The 19,875-nt window shown below is 33.0% G+C and overlaps 1 protein-coding gene across 4 annotated transcripts; it reads right to left on the bottom strand.

Moving 5' to 3' along the window:
- Positions 1-211: 211 nt before the first annotated feature.
- Positions 212-19,338, bottom strand: LOC138330372 (APOBEC1 complementation factor-like). Of its 4 annotated transcripts, XM_069277950.1 has the most exons (11): positions 18,574-19,338; positions 15,244-15,424; positions 14,289-14,389; positions 13,985-14,029; positions 12,950-13,038; positions 12,410-12,557; positions 11,790-11,879; positions 10,360-10,455; positions 7,675-7,795; positions 5,902-6,084; positions 212-4,652 (listed from the first exon to the last, which is right to left on the bottom strand). In XM_069277950.1, the coding sequence occupies exons 1-11, from the start codon at positions 19,243-19,245 to the stop codon at positions 4,609-4,611; spliced, it is 1,770 nt and encodes a 589-aa protein (XP_069134051.1). In that variant the 5' UTR covers positions 19,246-19,338; the 3' UTR covers positions 212-4,608. The 4 variants fall into 4 exon arrangements, with proteins under 4 accessions (XP_069134051.1, XP_069134054.1, XP_069134053.1 ...); XM_069277953.1 differs by lacking the exon at positions 5,902-6,084; XM_069277952.1 differs by lacking the exon at positions 11,790-11,879.
- Positions 19,339-19,875: the final 537 nt, after the last annotated feature.

Here is a 19,875-nt window from a genome sequence, read left to right as displayed (position 1 = left end):
ATATACTGTCACCAACTTTCATTCATGTGTGATTTACTTTCGCGATCCAAGTAAATTCTAAAGTTTATATCTACAAACATCTACATCATCTATATTGATTAATTTAATTTAATTGTTAAATTCGCGAATGTTAATCTTTGCAAACTTGTTGGTTTACAGTACACAATAGGAAGCAAGTTGATGTACCAGGTGATGAAGAACAGAAGGCATCTGAAAATTATAAGATAACTTTATTATGGTTATTATGATAAAGCTCTGATTGGAATGTATGTAAATGGGACTAAATAAGATTGGTGTCAAATCACGTCCTTCACAAGGCCACAGCTAACAATCAACATATATCATAAACACAATTTCTCTTGGACCTACATCATACCCAACATCTTTCTAGTCAACAGTGATGTTCAATTCTCTTTTGAGAGCAACGATTGTTCAGACTTTACCAGATCCATGAGACAAGCTCATCTGCTCCATATTTCAAGATATTATCCAAAACCTGATTTGAAGCTTTTACAACTTGATGTGAAACAATTCCAATCAATCATATTGCAAATTCTCGATAAAACTGACAGAAAGTTGAAGGTTTCTTTATGTTGGGTTTGACGTAAGCCAACAGTAGATCACTCCTGAAAGGTCCCATAATACCAAGTTGCTGTCCGTAGATGCATAAAAATGGTATATGCAATAGCTAACCTAAGGCACTAACATTATCAACAGGATAGTGGTATTAGTGGAACCAAACACAGGGAACCAAAATATATCCAGATTCCACAAGAACTACAGCATTTTCTTCATATGAATACAATTGGTGTTGTAAGTCTTCCATGTTTACTTTTGCATAGAGAATTTTGAATTAGGAGTTCACAAAGCCTCTGTCAGTCTTTCCAATTTCTGGATATATTTTCATTCCCGCCTAAATCTTAACAAGATCATACAGTAATTTCTCTTCTTATTTCTAAAGATCTTACAAATTATTTCTTTCAGTGATTTTCTAACCAATCATAAAATGGGGACTGAGTCCCCTACAAATGGCACAAAGATATTTATAGATTTACTGCAAAGGGTCAAATCAAACTTAATTAACATAGGCACAATCACCTGTTACCAAAACAAATTTTCACATTTTTTTATCGACGATAAAAAACGGCAAAACTTATTGCCTTGCACTCAACGGGTGCACAAAATATCACAGAGCACAAGTGTTGCCATAGCCCCCATGTGGGTTCGTAAGTATTAAAAGGGAGAAAGTAAACTCCTGAGAGAAATAAATATAAACTTGTATAACAGTACATAGATAGCTGCTACATTGACCCAATATTTTTGCAGTAAACAGTTTAAAAAATATAGGCAATAACAAGAGTGCAGTATTAAATATTGTGTAAATGAAACAAAAACACCAATAAGACTAGTTGTACACAATGAACAACAATGACAGAAACATGAATGTTTGTGCACTTTTCTGACAAAGTACTGGAATGTCGATATGGTAGGAAACACTCAAATGATATATTACTATTAACAACAATAGGTTTTTTTCCTGAAAACATCGCAAGGATATGTTTATAAATCAAAGCAAACATAAAATCAAATTCTGGATTAAAATGGAATGGATAAATCAAAACTAGCAAAATCTAAACTAAATCACAAAAATATTAAAATGCTATGATTAATAGTTTTTAGGTAGCTATCAGGAGAAAATCTAAGACAATGGTGGTGGTAGTGGGGGGAATAAACCTAAGGCTAAAGTGTAGTTGGAATCATCAAGCCTACCGTACATGTTGACCACAAATTCCCTCTTTTATCTTTTTTCCACAAGTAAATGACTATTTATAATTGTTCCTCTTTGTTTACAAAATAAATCTGCCATCAGTGGTAATTTAATAGTTTTTTGAACTAAACAAAGATTATATTTGTTAATAGTTATTCTTTTCTCCTGATACACCAGAACTATCAAAAACAATTGAGCTCATCAACACTATGAAATGAAAATCTACAAATCGGATATATATAGATATCAAACCAAATATAACATTAACTTTTAATAGTAGGATTTCTGATTAAAATGTCAATAATTAATAGGTTAATCTATACAGAATGCAAAAATAAACACAAGCTTATTAATGAAATTAAAAAAAAGCACTATAGATACTACCAATATAATTGTATTAAAATCAAGCTATACTTAAAACTAGATAAATAATCAAACCCACCACCAAATCATATCTATATATGGGAATTGTGCTGGTGACTTGTATTATATTTCAGCACTTGTATCCGATTCGACAGGTTTTTTTTTTACAGTTGAACCTATTCTGGGTGTACATAAATTACATCATTGTCCGACACACTAGGAAAAATATTCTGATAACTATTGATTTAAAACTGTTGATAAATGACTACTTGCCTACCAGATTTCCTCATTCATTCTTTACATGGCAAGAGATTTGCATTATAAAATCATCTGCAATTCTTTTCAACATTTATTTAAGCTTATCAAGCATGCAATTTCAACAGCATAATCATCAACTTTGTTACAAATAAGCAAACACTCCCGATTGAAATTGTTGTATGCAATTATATATTTTCAGTGATTTATTATTATCATTATTTCTAAAGATAAATTTTCTAAAATACTTTAACATGCAAATCTTATACTAAAATTTAAATAGACTAGTAAAACTTTGATTTTTTTATACATGCTCATCAATAATTAGTAACTACGAGCTAATTGAACAAAGTAAAAATCATTTATATGGTTAATTCTTCTACATTCTAAACGGTTCATATCAAAAGTCTACTTAACATTTCAAACTTCATTTTAACAATTTTGTACAGACTGCATTAGGCATTTTTATCATTTTACTAAATGATCACTATATAGACTTTCAACTTGCACTTTTTCATTTATTATTATTTGAACATTTTACTAAATGATCACTATATAGACTTTCAACTTGCACTTTTTCATTTATTATTATTTGAACGGAAAATGGCAAATGGCAACATTTATTATGCAGTTTTTAAGGGAAAAAAACATGTATATATTGACCAGAAAGTTCATGGCAAGAAATGTCATAAAAGTTGTTTTCATGAAGAGATAATTACTTCAGTATTAAAATACATGTATAAATTGATTTTGTTATTAAAACTTTGATTTAGAAGATAAATCATTATTAAAAAGAACTGTAAAACTTTACTTTTTCATAAAAATTTCAATAAGGAACAAGAACACTCTAAGTTATAGAAAGATACCTTCCAGAAATTGGAGTCTATTTTTGAATTTAAATATTCTAATATATGTAATTAAAACCTACCATCACTGATTTATCAAACAATCAAAACTTCAGTTTGTACTAGTACAAAATTTAACTATTGTTATGAAATGCAATTATCTATCAGAAAAAAACCCACTATAAAACCTTCTCTTATATAACAAGTTCAATAGTCTCACATATATTGTGATCAAACAATGAAACAGTAGTTTGAACAATGAACATTTCTGTTTTGGCACAGAAAAAAGTTTGTCAATCTGCAACGGTAATGATGAATGTTAACTTAAGATAACAACTGTAATTAACTTTTCTAAAATTACCATATTAATTTACGTTTCATGTGCTGAACAATTCCAGCTTCATATAGCATTTATGTGATATGACTTTTAATTATTTCTTCATTAAGAGTGTAAAACTGCTGTCTTAAAAAAGACCTAAAAACAACATTCAATCACTAAATAAATGTTCAAAAGAACAACTTTCTGCAGACACAGTTCGATTGCTTGCAAGCAAATTTGATTTTGCCTCAACAAGTAGTCAAACAAAACCAAAAATCTCTCTCACTTGTGTTTGTAAAAACAGTATATATAAAAAGAAAAATAAACTGTTGACTATTGAGCACCATTTGTCATGGAAATAAGCTATGCTCCATGTGTGAGTAGGATAGAGTGAAGAGCTATCAGACCTCAGCATATAACATAATGACAAATAATGGTAAGAACCTACAACTACCACAACCTGCCTCCAACACATCCACTCCCGACTAATTCTCATTCACCCCTTAAATTCCATAGTGGACTATTCCAGGCTTTGAACTAGAAGAATCTAAATGTCTTCAGGGGTTAATGGGTTAGTGATCGAGTTTCAATTTTTGAAAAAAATAACTTGTTCACCCCTGAAATTCTATACTGGACTATTCCAGGCTTTGAACTAGAAGAATCTAATCATCTTCAGGGGTGTATGGGTTAATCATTCCTCAGTTTTATGTTCAGCTAGAATTTGGTTTATTACTCAATGATATATGTACCTTTACATTTGCGTAAAATGTCTTGACAACTGAAATACTGCTGCATAAAAGGCACTTGATTAACATTTGCATGTTACAAAATTTTAATTTTCATTTGTAAAGTGGAAGTGTGGTAACAAATTTATGAATCTATGTTCTCAACTTTCTCGTTGTTAACTGAGTAAACTTAACTCGAATATGTCCGTCAGTGTATATAACAAACCCCAATATATATAGTATATATACATACATGTAAATAGTAACATCATATAACAGTTCAAAGTGAAAAATAAAAACACACATATATGAATATCACTGTTTCACATTCAATCACATGGCTGCATAGGGCGTGGCGGCTCCAAAGTCATAGGGAACTGCAAATAATCAAAGGAAAGAAAAATAGTCATAAGGAACTAAATAATCAAAAGAGAAATACATGTATAAATTAAGTTTTAATATTGTCTTCTAACCATTCATAAATAATCATGAAAAGAATGGGAAATAACAAATATTGATATAAAGAAAAAGTTTTGTATCACATGATTGTAAAATAAAGAAATTCGGTGTTAAATTGTTATGCTCTTAAAATTTATCAGAAATAGTGATCATATTTGTAACTTTAAAAGCTAATTAAGAATTGTAAAACAGTTTAAGATTACTAATTATAACGGATGTTAAAATCTGTTCTGTCAAATACATAGTGTTTCTGTACAGAATAAATTTACAAGCAGTTGTCCTCTAGAATGAGAATTACATCAATCACTGTTGTGAGTGCAAATTTTCAGTCTCTTGGTTATCCTAAGGCACCTGGTAATATCGGATGGAATAGCTAGCTCACCATCATCAGATGGTGGGCTGAAAATATAGGATGCACCTTTTGATTCTATGTGCCTTAGGATAGCCAAGAGGCCTAAAAATTGTGAAAAGACACAAGTCATATTGATATACTTTCAATATTTTGCCCATTCAAAATCTTCAAGTTGAGCTAACTAAATCATCAAAGATATTTCATATAGCAACAATTTAAAATTTTTAAAAGACTTCTTTAATAGATATTAATCCAAGAAGAAGTAATGAAATAAAGAAGAGATTAAATCTATGCAAAGAAAAATCAACAATTTCTATGCCTAACTAAAGCATTGAGTTGAGAGAAAAATCAAGATTCTGAGTCTTCTGAGTCAATGAATGAATATAGCAAATGAATGATTACAGAACAGAGTCAGTGACAACATTCCAGGTTTCAATACTTTACTTACATATAATAACAGTTATTGTTGGTACATGTTTTTGGTTGTTAATAGCGATATCAACTTTTTATTATTAATAAGTAATATTTGTAAAACTGGAATGTTCTGTAGTTCTGCTCTTGTGAAGATGAGAAGCAAATGAAAATTAAAATTAGTAAATCCTTGTGATTCAGTCTGAAGCATGGTTTTCTCCCCCCCCCCCCCCACCTCCCTTCCCCTCTTTTTTTCTGAGAGGAAGCAGCTGGATCGATTCAGCATGAAAATACATTTTAATAAAAGAATGCCATTTGAAAGTGAATTTCATCCCAATTTTATGGCCGAGTTCAGACTGAAAATTACGAGGAGGATCCAGTTCTGTACAAGCATGCAGTCTTACTCTGTGTTGGCAGTGGTGGAGGTGGCATCTTTCCGTGAGCTACCACGTATGAGGGTGGAGCACTGGTCACTACTGGCATGGAGGAGGCATAAGTGATAGCTGACGCACCGTTAGTCAGGGGATAAGAAGGTCCGATGGGTCGTCCCTGATACAGGTTGGGGACGAGATTGGCAACCTCAGAACCTGCATGGGAGGTGTGATAGAGAGCTAGTATAGCGGCACACACTGTTGTAGGTGGTATCAAACTTGTGCATGCTTTTAGGTAGTAGGTGTGTGTATGGAGGTAGTATAACCCCTAGCATTTGTTAAAAGTACTTTTACTCAAAAATTGTATCACTTCAAAATCAAAGTTTTCAAGAATTTGAAAGGCTAATGGATTTTAAGAAGAACAAGATAATAATGTCACTGTCAATATATTACCCTCATCAAGAAGAATACAAGAGACAGTACATCGAGTGGATCTGCTCAATTCTTTAATATCTTTATTATATGTAATGCCCCCCACCAGATGTCTACTGCTTCTCCTATCGACCATCAGACAGACATTTATTAAACTGATCTACAATCTAATATTATCATATAATAGTGATATCCTTTCTTTTTTTTCCTTCCTGGTTCAGATAATACCATAAATCTGTTATCAAATTGATCGAGCTTGCCAAGTTAAACACTGAAGTCATGATTTATTGCTTATCTTGACATGAAGAAGTTTTTCTCAAGAATTGATATAACTTCCTTTATTCAGTCTCACAGTTTGAAATGCTATCACCGACCTTTCAGCAAAAACATGCACAAACTTGAAAATTCATTTACAGAAATCTGTTAGCCTGTTTTTATGAAACAAAAATATTAGCAGTAGAATTAATACATAAGCAACTATATTAATTGCACTAAACCAAAGTTATCGGATTAGATTTGAAGAAGTTGAAATATTATAGATGCTTACAAAATCCGTAGGAAGATATTGGTAAATATTTAATTTTGCATCATTTCTTTTTCCATATTTTTAAACTGTTATTTTAGAACTAGAAATACACAAAGCTAAAGCTTGCATCACACCACACAAGATGAACTGGATGAATTATGAGATGAAGGATGACTTGATAATGACTTTACAGATCTATAAATAGCACTAAGATGAATACAGCACAATATCTCCAGTATCAACCTGTATCAGCTTAAATTTATCCAAACCATATTCGATCCAAGCGCCCAGGGCGGTTAAAAATGAAAAAGGAAGGGGCACTTAATAGGGTTAATCTTTCAGATAGTTGGCTAAAAATTGAGAAAGAGACACTTTAAATACTTTCAGTATGTATTTATGTCAATGTAAGTGAAATTCAGGCCTCAAAAATGAGGAGGGAATAGGGACAAGGGCGCTCATTGGGTCGAATACATGAATCATCATTAAGAAACATTTCCTCCTGTAGTTTTTTTTCTTTCACTCGCACTTTTTAACAAGCTATGCAAATTTAAACTGGAGATACCATGAAGTATTATTGCTATGGTTATACCTTCAATATTACGAACATCTCTTAATGCTTTTTAGGTATACACACACAAATATAAACTAGCCGCACTTTCTAAACATAAGTAATCTTGCCACACTTTAAGCAAAACCTTTTGGCAGAGGTTTAACCGATGCAAAGTTTACTTTTATCTGCTATCACACGTAGACTATATATATAGATAGTGAGGAGATTACAAATGAAGGGACCTTTCAGCACAGAGATCACTCCGGTCCAAGTCCAATCAGTATAGATAGAAACTAACCTTCAAAAGGCATCCCTAGCTGTGACATAACAAACTCGGCAGCAAAATTCTTTGCTTCTTCCACATTTCTGCAGAGTTTTGTTGGTTGAAAAGGAGTCGCACCAATAGCTGGAATGGTGACCTAAAATAACAAACACAAACAAGTTAGTCTAGACCTACAAGTTGATGAAACGCTTAACAGTGTAAGGAAGGAATCTGACAATACAGGGGTTTCGAGATCCCAAAAGGACATTGGTAAAGTACAATTTACCGTCGATTAGTCCCACCATCTGGTGACTGTGACGTCATCTGTTGATGTGAATTTTGTGATGTCATAATTAGCTGAAGGTGGGACTAACTTACGTTAAATTGTACTTTACCCACATCATTTTGGGATCTTAGTAATTTAATATTGTTCATTATGGAATGCTGTCAATGCACAATTTGCTGAATGAAATTCTTATTTGTTAAAGAGAAAAAAATCACTTTCGCAACTTTTACTAAGCAAACTGGATAATTAGTGTGAGCCCAGCCATCATATTGGCGATAGCCCCCTTTATTTAAACCTGTGTTTAGCAATTTTCTGCTGACAATGATCTCTGAATCCCCCTCCATCCCCATGTTCAACGATCTCCTCTGAATCCCCCTCCACATACATGTACGATGATCTCCTCTGAATCCCCCTCCACCCCCATGTACAACTATCTCCTCTGAATCCCCCTCCACCCCCATGTACAACTATCTCCTCTTAATCCCCCTCCACCCCCATGTTCAATTATCTCATCTGAATCCCCCTCCATCCCCATGTACAGCGATCTCATGTTCAACTGTCTATACAAACATTATGACTTTATCAAATACTGTACATGTATTTCTTTATATCTGTCATCAATGTCTGTTCTAGATTACAGCTTTTAACAGTTTCTAATATGGATGCTTCAAAGGGGATCCCTCCCTAAACATCACACTGTGAAAATGAAACTTATTGACCACTTTCTCTCAACATTGTCATTATGTACAGAAATTCGGTATCAGGATGAGTACAAGACAAAGCGTTATGAACTAGAAACAAGCTAATCCATGCAGCCACATGTAGGTGCATGCTGGTGAATACTGGGACTAGTGACCAGGTCTGTACAGATAACAAGCAATGTGTGGTAGGGTATCGACAGACAAGTACTGATATCAAGCCTCCACATTCCAGGTGTGTAAAACAGGTAAAAGGCAAGGTGTGTTGATCTTACAAGATAAGTGTCCTAGTTTCTCTACCCTTTAGTATGATATAGCAAAACACAGTACAGTAACCCAAATAATCAGGTGTCCAACAACTCAAGTATACACTTCAAAACAGATTTGTAGGCATTCCATTATCTTAAACTCTATTTTTGAGGTGGCTAGCGATATTTTTGGTATAAAAAGTAATTAAGGCCTTGAAACAGAGTCAATTTCACAAGTGGTTCAACCAAAGACATATACCTTCCTCTCTTTATAGATTTATAAATGATACATGGTGTTTACAAGATACTATCCAATATATAACATTTTTCTAATTGGCTAAATAACTACAATCTTAGCAAAATTATCAATTTATATAATGAAGGTAATTGGTACATTTTTACACAGAAACACTTACTATTAAAGAAATAGTAAATAATTTCAGGTATCTGTATATAATATCAAACTCATGATGAGGCCATTGGCTATAAAACAGATATGGTGATCCAAATTTTCACCAGATAACTTCCGAGTACACAGGAGTAAGTATATCTTGTTTCAAGGTTAAACTGCGGGGACAAGGTTTAACACAGCATCACACTGCTGACCTCAACTGATAACCTAATTCTTCCCCCGACAGGTAAGTCTTTCCCTGTCAGCTCTCTTCAGCTAATATGTAAATCCTCTTATCTCCAACAAGTCAGCAACTAATCTCTATCTGTGATAAAGATGCACCACTTCAAACACCATAGTCATGTACCCTTTTTATTTCTTACTCAAGTGCTAGTATTACTATCATGTCATATTGTCGATATCGACTACAAAATTCAAAGCTCAACAAAAGTCCTATAGGGCCTGTATTGCCCACATGAATATTGCAATGGTTTTGACAAAACGCTTAGCCCTTATTTTGAAGAATTGACTTATTTTCCCTATCAAAATGTTAGTTATAATCCAGTAGAAGCCAGATCACATTTGATGCAGCAATGGTTTCCCTTTATTCAACCTCTTTTCCATGCATTGGGCCATGTACCCTCCTGCCACAGACAGGATTTTGATTTAAAAGTGTTCAAACAAACAATAATAGCCTAGAAAATTTCATGTACAACTATATGTTAGTAGAGAAGTCACACATCTAAGGCGTATTAGCTATCCAAAATGAAAGTCTCTTTAAAGGTTCAAATCCATGTGCATTTATTTATTTATTCATTTATATATTTTTTAATTAAAATTTGATATTTCATACTTGAGATTTTCCACAGTATTGCCTCACTAAAGGACCAGCACCAAATCAACATACATGTTAACAAACTTTCAAAAATCAAAAAACATCTATAGTTTATAATAGAACTTATTATCTAAAGATGATTATCACACTGTAATTTAAAGCACTACTGCAAACAAGCTCAAACATTTTTGGTTGGTTTAACAGATACTGAACCTCTGGGCTCTCAATAAATCATTTACATTTTAGATATATAAGCACCTAACCTTATATAAAAACAGCTGCATGTCGGCGTTCATGGCAGAATGTAGCTGATATGTGGGAGTGCCCCATGCATTCTTCTGACAAATGTCCTCCAGCACCTGGAATAGTAACCATTTAACTATGCAAACCTTACGGCACAATGCTTCATTGGTGAAAAATCTGTAAAATTTAGTTAAAACATTTGGTTGTATCTTTTTTTTATCTTTTAGATTATTGGCATATATAAGCAAGGGCAATATGTTATGAAATGGTGCAAAACTTTAAAATATAGCTATTCAATATGCTTAAGAAATATAAAGTATTTGAACATATACAGTATATTTTACAGACATACATGTAGTTTTTATCAAAATTGTTAGAGATGGACTGATCAGTTCATTGTTATATTTAGTAATACATGTGACTGGGTGGAATGTGCTGATCAGTATATATGTATATTTGGCAGTGAGCTTGAGGTAGCAATATTATTCATTCCCTATTACTGCAAGGACACAGATATAAATAAACATATACCAGTCTCCCAAACACTTATTCAGCACACACATATTTGAGGTATGAAGGGAAAAGTGTCATTAAATGACCTTGTTGTGTAGTTGCTGATATGATACAGAGCAAATGCAACAACCAAATCAAATGTAAGACAAAGGTTCTACAATGAACAGATGTTATAAATACACAGTGTTGAAAATCACATGCTAAGAAGAATGTGCAATGCATAGAAAGTAGTACAAGAAATTCAATGTCCCAAAACCTCAACAAAAATACAAGTATAACAGACAAGCAATAACAAAACAATTTGGTTAGTTATCAATATCTTCCTATTTTGTTTGATTTCAACAAATTTTATTGACAAGATGTTATAGCCAAATTTCTTCCTATTTCATTGCATTTATATGTCATAAAATTGTTCTAAAACAGGACATTTTGTTAAATAAACAGGTAATAACAACAAATTTTGTGGCAAAACTACCACATGAAACATTAAAATAATCAGATCACTTTGCACCTTTCAACAGTGTAAATAGATACTACTAAATAGATGTCAAACACCCAGAGATTTATTTCCCATTCTAAAAGTAAAACTCATCATCAAAGACTAAATCAAAATTATTTGCTGATTTGTCTCTTAGATGTTATTTGTATATCTAAATCAAATAAGGTCACACCTTGTTAACTCATCATCTGAGTATTCAAATAACGTTTACAGTAAAATATTTAGACTTCAACTTTGATAATTAAAGTTCAAGTCAACAAGTATACTTAAAATATTTGGGTTGATATTTGTGCCATTGCCTCACTTGAGATTACAGAATAAATAAGAAATTACAGTACATAGTTTTGGCAGAAAACCTGAACCATAAATTAATAGTGTGGCTACTTCTAAAGTGCATACAGAGCTCTACAAGCAAATATTTCTGAAATATGATAATACCTGAACTGGTGTTTTGACAGTTTGAGGTTTAAGTGTGACAGGATTAGTAGGAGTCAGTTCCATGCCAGGCAAAATGTCGTAAAGACGTTCCTACGGATACGAGTGAAAAGTCAAGTCAATTGCAACAGAAAGGCTCCATGTTAGAAGTTCATCTACAAAAACTTCTATTTCATCTATGGAGTGTCAATGCAACTTAATGTTATAAAACTAACAACAAATTTCTGTTAGATAATTAAAGTTCATCAAAAAACGCATGCAAATTTTAAACAAAATCTAAGAAACAGAAAACCCAACATAAAACTTGTGCATTCAATCATCTTTGAACAACAATCATGTCCGAATTAAATTCAAATAGGAAATAATTCTAAAATAAGGTGTTTGGAAAGTATATGAATAATTTTATCATAAAAAGAGATAAATAACGTTTACTGCTTTTTCATATATCAAATCACAAATAAATTTTATTATAACTTCCAAAATGAGTTTTATTTTTTGAAGTCCTCTATATTTGTATATTGATATACTGTATTGTTCAAAGATGACACAATGCTAACTGACAGCAACAGAAATCAGGTGTTGTATAAACAAATGCTAAGGTGAACATGCAACAAACTCCTCACCTCTGTGGCATATCTCCTGTACGTTCCCCTGCCAATGAAGTTGTATCCCCCATGTGTACTGCCTCCTCGCATACCTGCTGATCCACGTCCACGACCCCGCAGAGCACCACGTATCCCCACAGCTGTGCGACCCTGGAACATCCCTCCTCTACAAGGAAACAAATCAAAGTTCACATGTTAATACTGTATTGTGTTTTCTCATGAATTATTTTTTATGAATTCCACAACTGCCATATATTATATAAGATATACCATGCAAATATACAGACTGGGACTTCAGAAATGACTCCAGAAGCATCTCCAGTAAATGGAGGATTTCCCCTGGTTCTAAAAATGAATGTGGAGTGTTTTCACTGGTTCTTACAATGACTGTTGAGTATTTTTATTGGTTCTAAGTTCTAACAATAACTGTGGAGTTTATGTGTGTCCAATTTGTCGTACCTTTGAGAAATATTGCTGTAACAACAATGAAAGATGGACAGGAATTTCCCAATTTTTCTTCAGAATTTACTTAATTGAACACTTTACAATTATGCTTACCTTCCTGAACCCATGGATCCAGAATAAGCTTGACCATACATTGCATTAGTTGAAGCAGCATCCCCAAAAACATTCAACTGTGCATACGCCTGCAAGGTAGAGCCAGCAGATACAAAATACATGAAAAAATCAATACACCATAAACTTATCTGTGATTTAAAGTAATCTTCAGTTGCATTTAACATGTTAAAATTTGGGGGGTAAACATGTTACACCCAGTTATAATACAGATAACATTGAATACACAATCTTTGTAAAACTTGAGACCTAACACAAAAGAATAATATCTCTTGATTAATGTCAGCTATACAAAATTTTCAGTAATTCTTATCATCTTATTCATCTGTTAATCTTAAACATTTCAAACAAAATAACTCTCAAAAAAATCCAACATCAAATAAATAAATTACATGGAACAAATTCAAATCAGGTCAAAACAAATCAAACCTACACAAGTGTTAGCATTTTTTGTTTACCAAGTGATTTATAATAATTTCTAGAGACATGAATAAACTACAGTATCTTGGATGTATTTCTAACAAAGCAGTTGATACATGAAGCATCATTTCATAAAGAGCATGTACAAGAATCCTCATATACCACTTAATAAATTTTATGTGATTGAAGACCTTTTAGTGGTCATTTTCTATCTTTTTTTGTGCAGAGATGAATGGTGAATTTCTCCTGAACACATGGATATCCAGTAGGTAGGAAGTCAGATTTCACTTGACAATTATAACTTTTTCTGTGCTTATCATATAAGACCTTTTAATCGTTTACACATGTACTTAAATAAGCTATAACTTGCTTCTATGGAATATTACTTACAGTGTCTGTTGTGTTCAATAAATATAGTATCTCACACATATATATATATATATTGCAGTAAAGATTATTTGATTACTGATGTTTATTTACCCATTTTTTTCAATAACATCACAAGTAAACAACCATCAACATATATTTGTAACAAAATTGAACTGTAAAATAAATCAAGAAACCAACAATTCAAACATATATTATGAAAGAATTAACCTGGTTAAGGTATTGCATTGAACAATCAGAGTCTTCATCCCCATCCTAATAAAGCAATAAGCATTTACAAAACAATTTTGAAGATAGGAAAGTGTGTTAAATGTCCTTGCATATTTGTTAGTTAGAGGACACAAATAATTAATTCAATATATTTTCATCATTCATTATTTACACCAACATTGACACAGAAGCAGTTTTAGTTCATTAAGGCTTCAGCATTCAGAATCTAAACAGATGAAACTAGCCTTAACATTTTAATGATTATTTAAATTCTGTACTTAGCCATCATTAAGGGTGTCATTACCTCTTGCATAGCAGTTTTCCCCCGAGCATACATTCGGTAGTCATTTTTGTCAACAGGTTTTGCTAGTACCACTTCAAGACAGGATCCTTCTAGAGTGCTCCCTGTCAAAAACACAAGCATATTCATGTTTTGTGATTGTGACCACAAATTATAGATTTATTGCTACCAATTTAAACTTTCGACCAAGTGCTGCTTCATAGGTTTAAACCTGTTTCACTGAGTATTTTAAAGTTAACTGAACAGGGCTTTTTCTCACTGCTTTGGGAAAATTATGAAATATGAAATAAAGCATAACAAATAAGATTTTTTATTTCAGTGTAGTTTATGTACTATTCTGAAGCCAATTCACAAATATTTAAAGCCTTTACCAACTAAGATCATGCAATATTTTTGGATAGTTTTCAAGAAATTTTGATTTTGGGAAATTTTATGCTTGACTTGGGAAAATTTAGAGGTTTTGCCATAGGGAATGGGGCTGAAAATCGGCCCCAAATCATGCTGAAAAAATATCCCTCTACTGTATAGTGTATGTTTACTATTCTCTCTGTCCTCTTAATTTCAAAGTTTATGGCTATGGGATAATAGGTTCTAACATCTAGTCAAGATATATTTTAAAAGATGAAATTATATACTATTAGACTATGAATTAGTCAACTTATGGTTTTTAAACGAGAGTAACGCAGCTTCAAAGCAAATCAACAACATAGATTGAGACCAATATTGCAAAACAAAAGATGCCATATATATACAATATATATATATATTTCTGCAGTTTTGTCAATCTGAAATTGGCTCCCAAATTATTTTCAAAGGTGACTTTGAAAAGTCGATATATGAAAGATGTCTGCAAACTTGAAGTCACTTATTTAAGAGAAAAATCTTGAAATAAAGAAATGTTGAATGTCAATAAAAGTATTGAGTGATACCAATTAAAATATATGAACATTAAATTTACCATTTGTTGCTTTTATGGCTTTCAATGCATCATTCCTATCTTTAAAATGTACAAATGCATAGTCCCGCATTTTCTTCACCCTCTCGATGCTGTTCTCATTCCCACATGCTTTAGAAAAATACTGTTGAATAGTTTCCTCTGTGGTGTTCAGCATCAGGTTCCTGACATACAGAATCCGCACCTAGAACGAGAGAAAGAATTAAATAAATGATCTTTTTCAAAACCTTTCCATTATTTGCCAAATACAGCTTTTGAAAATTATATTGATGCACAATTAATTGCTATATATACTATGGAATTTTGAAGTGTACTTGTATTTGTAATAAAATCAAAGATGCCATAAACAGCCAGGGACCAGGGTCAATTTGTGATGGGGTATTTAAAGTCTCTGTCATAATTGTGTCTACTTCACTGGATACAATGGCTCTGGCTCACTAGATATAGCCAGTAGCCTACTATATATATAGCTAGTGCCAATGGTAGGCCAATTACGGTAAACCTTCGGTTAGTTCGAACAAAATTAAATAAATATTGATGGACCAGTATATATTAGCGATAATTGATACTGTATTCCACCCAATTAGCACCCATGTCCCTATCAATTTCAATTGCCCGAGCATAAATAAAGACCAAAACTACACAAAACTGTATAGATTTACAATAATTTTGTGTTATTTGCAACTTTTAATTTTTTCTATTTTTAAACGCCCTGGGCGTTTGTTGGTAGAATACGGTAACCACAAATTTACACTGTAGTTGTCTGTACAACAATATAAGACAATATCAAGATATTTTTCTTAGTAGCTAGTCAACAAGGTTGTGTAAAAGATTAACAGTCAAACGGGTCTGACCTTTCTATATATAACGAAAAAGAGAAATGGTCTTTATAGCCAGATGGTCTTTATACACAGGTTAAATTGACGTGTTAAAATTAATAATTTGTTATCCTAAATAAAAGGTTTTTATAAGCAGGTGGTCTCTATAGAGAGGTGGGCCTTTTTACCTCATTTAGGGGCAAAAAAATGGTAAATTGGGAAGGGATTTCCTAGAAATAAATTGTATTTTTTGTAAATTTGGCTAAAATTTTAAATGATACCCAGTGGGCCCACTATCAGCCCCAAAAAATCCCTAGGAAAAGCTATCCAGAATTTTAAAGGTTTAAAAACAACCCTATCAAGACCATTTAGACATGAAATCTAGTGTGCTGCATTTTGTTGTAAACATACAAAATTGTGAATATTCAGGAAAATGAATGTAAAGTAAAGTTTTGTTGCACAGACTATCTATGTGTTAGACATGCACACAAGCATAGATTTCTCTGTTAGTGTTTCCAGTCTGTGACATTAATTTTTTTTGCTGCTATAGCTAGTCATTTGGACTATAGCTAGTAAACCCCAAAAATTTACTAGTCAGACTATAGCTATTATACAGCCGTTTTGCTTCAGCACTTCAAATTAAGTCATCGGTTTATTTTTTTTACCAAAATAACAGTCTGGATGCTTTCATGAACACAAATAGCCTCACAAAATGATGCATCTGGACTAAAATAATCGCATAAAGAATGCACTCATAAATGTGTTAAAACATGCATTTGACCACCGCTCTTATAAATGTAGTATTAAACCATTTTAATTGAATAGGGAGCCACTAGTCCAATCGGACTAGTTCATTACAATTGGCACTAGTCCGGCTATAAAATTACTAGTCATGTGCATCGGTCTAGTGTTAAAGTCACAGAATATATGTTTCTATTAAGGAAGTTAGTGTTTCTATAATGGAACAGTTTCAGTCTGTCTAGTTTTGGATCCTAATTACTTTTTCTTTTTCCACTTCTAAAAGATATACCTCTCAGCTACATCATAACATCTGATGACACTGAAACACTTCATAGATTTAAAGGGACAATTCACTCAGGCTAATTCTTTTACATAACCAAAAAGCAAATATGGCATAAATCAATTGTTCTACATTTCTTATGAAACATATAACATAACATATTGACAAATTCCACGTCATTGATTAGTTAATTGATACCGTTGTAATTACAAATCGTTGATCAATATGATTAAGCAAGTACAATATGTACGCTGTACCCATACCCTAGCCATGCACGTTAACAAATGAACTACATAACCACTGAGGAAGTGATAAATAATTTTTTAGGCAAGACAATTCACCTAATAAGGTAAACACACTGCTGTCAGAGCGATTTGAGCAGTCCTAGACAAAAGTTGCATTACTTTACGAGCAAGGGACAGGTTTCGGCATACAAGATGTTCGACCACCATGTGTAATGGCGGACAGCGAGCGAGTTTGAACATTTCACACGCATTTCACCACCATGGGCTTTTCTGGCATATCACAGTAAAACCGACTGATCTAATTTCTATAACAACTGGTATATGTACAAATTTTAATGTTCTCTTAGACTGAATTGTCCCTTTAATGAAGTACCATATTCGTCACTATTCGACCCAATAAGCATCCAAGGCTATTAAAAAATTGAAGTAAATCAGTAGGTGCTTAATAAAACCAAACTTGGACTAGTTTTTCATAAAATTACTCTACAAAGTAAGCCATAAATCAATATGCAAAAGATATCAGTTAGAAAACCAACAGTTTTTTGTGGACAAACTGAAAAAGAAAAATCAAAAGATCTCCATAATCATCTTGCTGCTGTGTCACATGTACAAACCTAAACTTTATATGTCGCATTTTCATTGTGTGTCACATGTACAAACCTAAACTTTATATGTCGCATTTTCATACTAAGTATTATGAATTTAAAAAAAAAAAACAGACCCTCGACACAGTACACCCTCTATACTTCAGGGGTTACTATCATTAAGTAATCAAATATTTTTTTTATATTAAAACATACAGCAACTCTTGACTGGCGATCAAAACCAAATGAATTTTAGTGATGAACAATCAGATTTAAATGGCAATCGATTAATAAGAATAATCTGAACACCATCAAGATATTTTTTGTTGTTTTGTTTTTTGTTTTTGTTTTTTTTTTTTTTTGTCATTAGAGTGGCCTAATGTCCTGCGAAAATGAATGGCTAGATCTATCAAAATTAAAATAATATAAAATTGCAAAAATATTATCATGTGAAACAATCATTACAAATGATTCTTTTCGTTACAAAATCGTGTACATTTATGTTGCTTTTGAAAATGAATTAGGATGCAAATAAGACATCTGGTAAAACAATAAAATCTAGGCCTACTTTTTTGGTAAACTTTCATGACAAATATTTGCAAAATTAGAATTAATATGGCCAATCTTTTGGCGAGAAAATGCATTGCCTATATATATGAACTAACTTTTGACATTGTATCTTCATCCACATCTTGTTCTGGTTCGGCCCAGTCCACAGCTATCTGATTTCCCCAAAGCTGAATACGTCCTGGAATAAGCTTCCTGCGAGCCATTGCTGCCGCTCTGTGACTCTCGTACTCCACAAATGCAAATCCCCTATTTTTGGTTTTGTCCACAACACTTGGATAAACAATAACGTCAGTAACTCCCTCTGTCACCTTCTTCATCTCTTGAAGAATTTCGTCCCTACCTTTAGTTTTTGGAATCCCTCCGACAAACAACCTACAATTGTCAACCGAAATACACACACCTAGCAGACGACCCTTTCTTATTTCGAAGTTATTCATTTCCCGCACACATTTTTGTGCATCATTCCTGTTCGTGTACATAACAAATGCATAGCCTCTATTGCTTCCTGAAAAATCCATCATTAATCTCAACTCATATATTTTACCAATCTTCTCGAATACTGGTACAAGTTCATCCTCGTAACAATCGCGGGGAATTTTACCCACGAAAACTTCACATCCCCGCGAAGGCGATGGTCCTTCCCATTTTGGTGGAGGTCCATACTTTCTCTGTCCATTCTCCTGCATCATTGGATACCCCGTCTTCTCCATCAGTTTCAACAAGTTTGCCTCATTCGGGGCACCAACGACTCCTTGTTTCTCCTCCATGATGTGTCGTTAGTTTTACAGACCTATCGCGATCGCCATATGCTTTTAACAGATTATAGCAGACGGTCCTGTTATCTGACCAAGGTTGAAAGGTTGACAGCACATGCGCGCAAGGTACCCCGGTTTCTCACGTGCTAGATAACGGTACATAACCTTCCCTGTGGTTGGCTGAGAGTTTACACACGTGACAGCAAGTGATAGTCGGCAATGAGATCAAAGCAAACACTTACCTGTAGATTTATGATAGTTAGCTAAACTTAGTTTACGACTCAGTCTTATCGTTGTAGCGGGAGATACTCAGGTTTATGTTTTACCAAACACATTGTATTGATTTCTATTTTAATCAAGGATTTATAAATACGTCCCTAACTGATTTTAGTCGATAAAAAATATATATGATGTCACTTTTAGGCCTAGAACATGTGATTTTTGCTAATTAAATCGTAAACCTGTTAATAACTTTATACTGTTCGTTATTTATTCACACACTTATACGTTTTAATACTTTACAAGTACCATAACAGTTGGTATTAGTCAAAACAAACATTAAAAATGCAGTACATGTAGGCCTATGAAGTGCGAGATCATCATTGGTCTATATATTGGCCGATACTCCCCATACACTTTATT

This window comes from Argopecten irradians, chromosome 8, assembly GCF_041381155.1.
Source record: "Argopecten irradians isolate NY chromosome 8, Ai_NY, whole genome shotgun sequence".
Taxonomy (NCBI): Eukaryota; Metazoa; Mollusca; class Bivalvia; order Pectinida; family Pectinidae; genus Argopecten; species Argopecten irradians.
The sequence above is the reverse complement of the archived record's forward strand: the minus strand, read 5'-3'. Positions and strand labels throughout refer to the sequence as shown.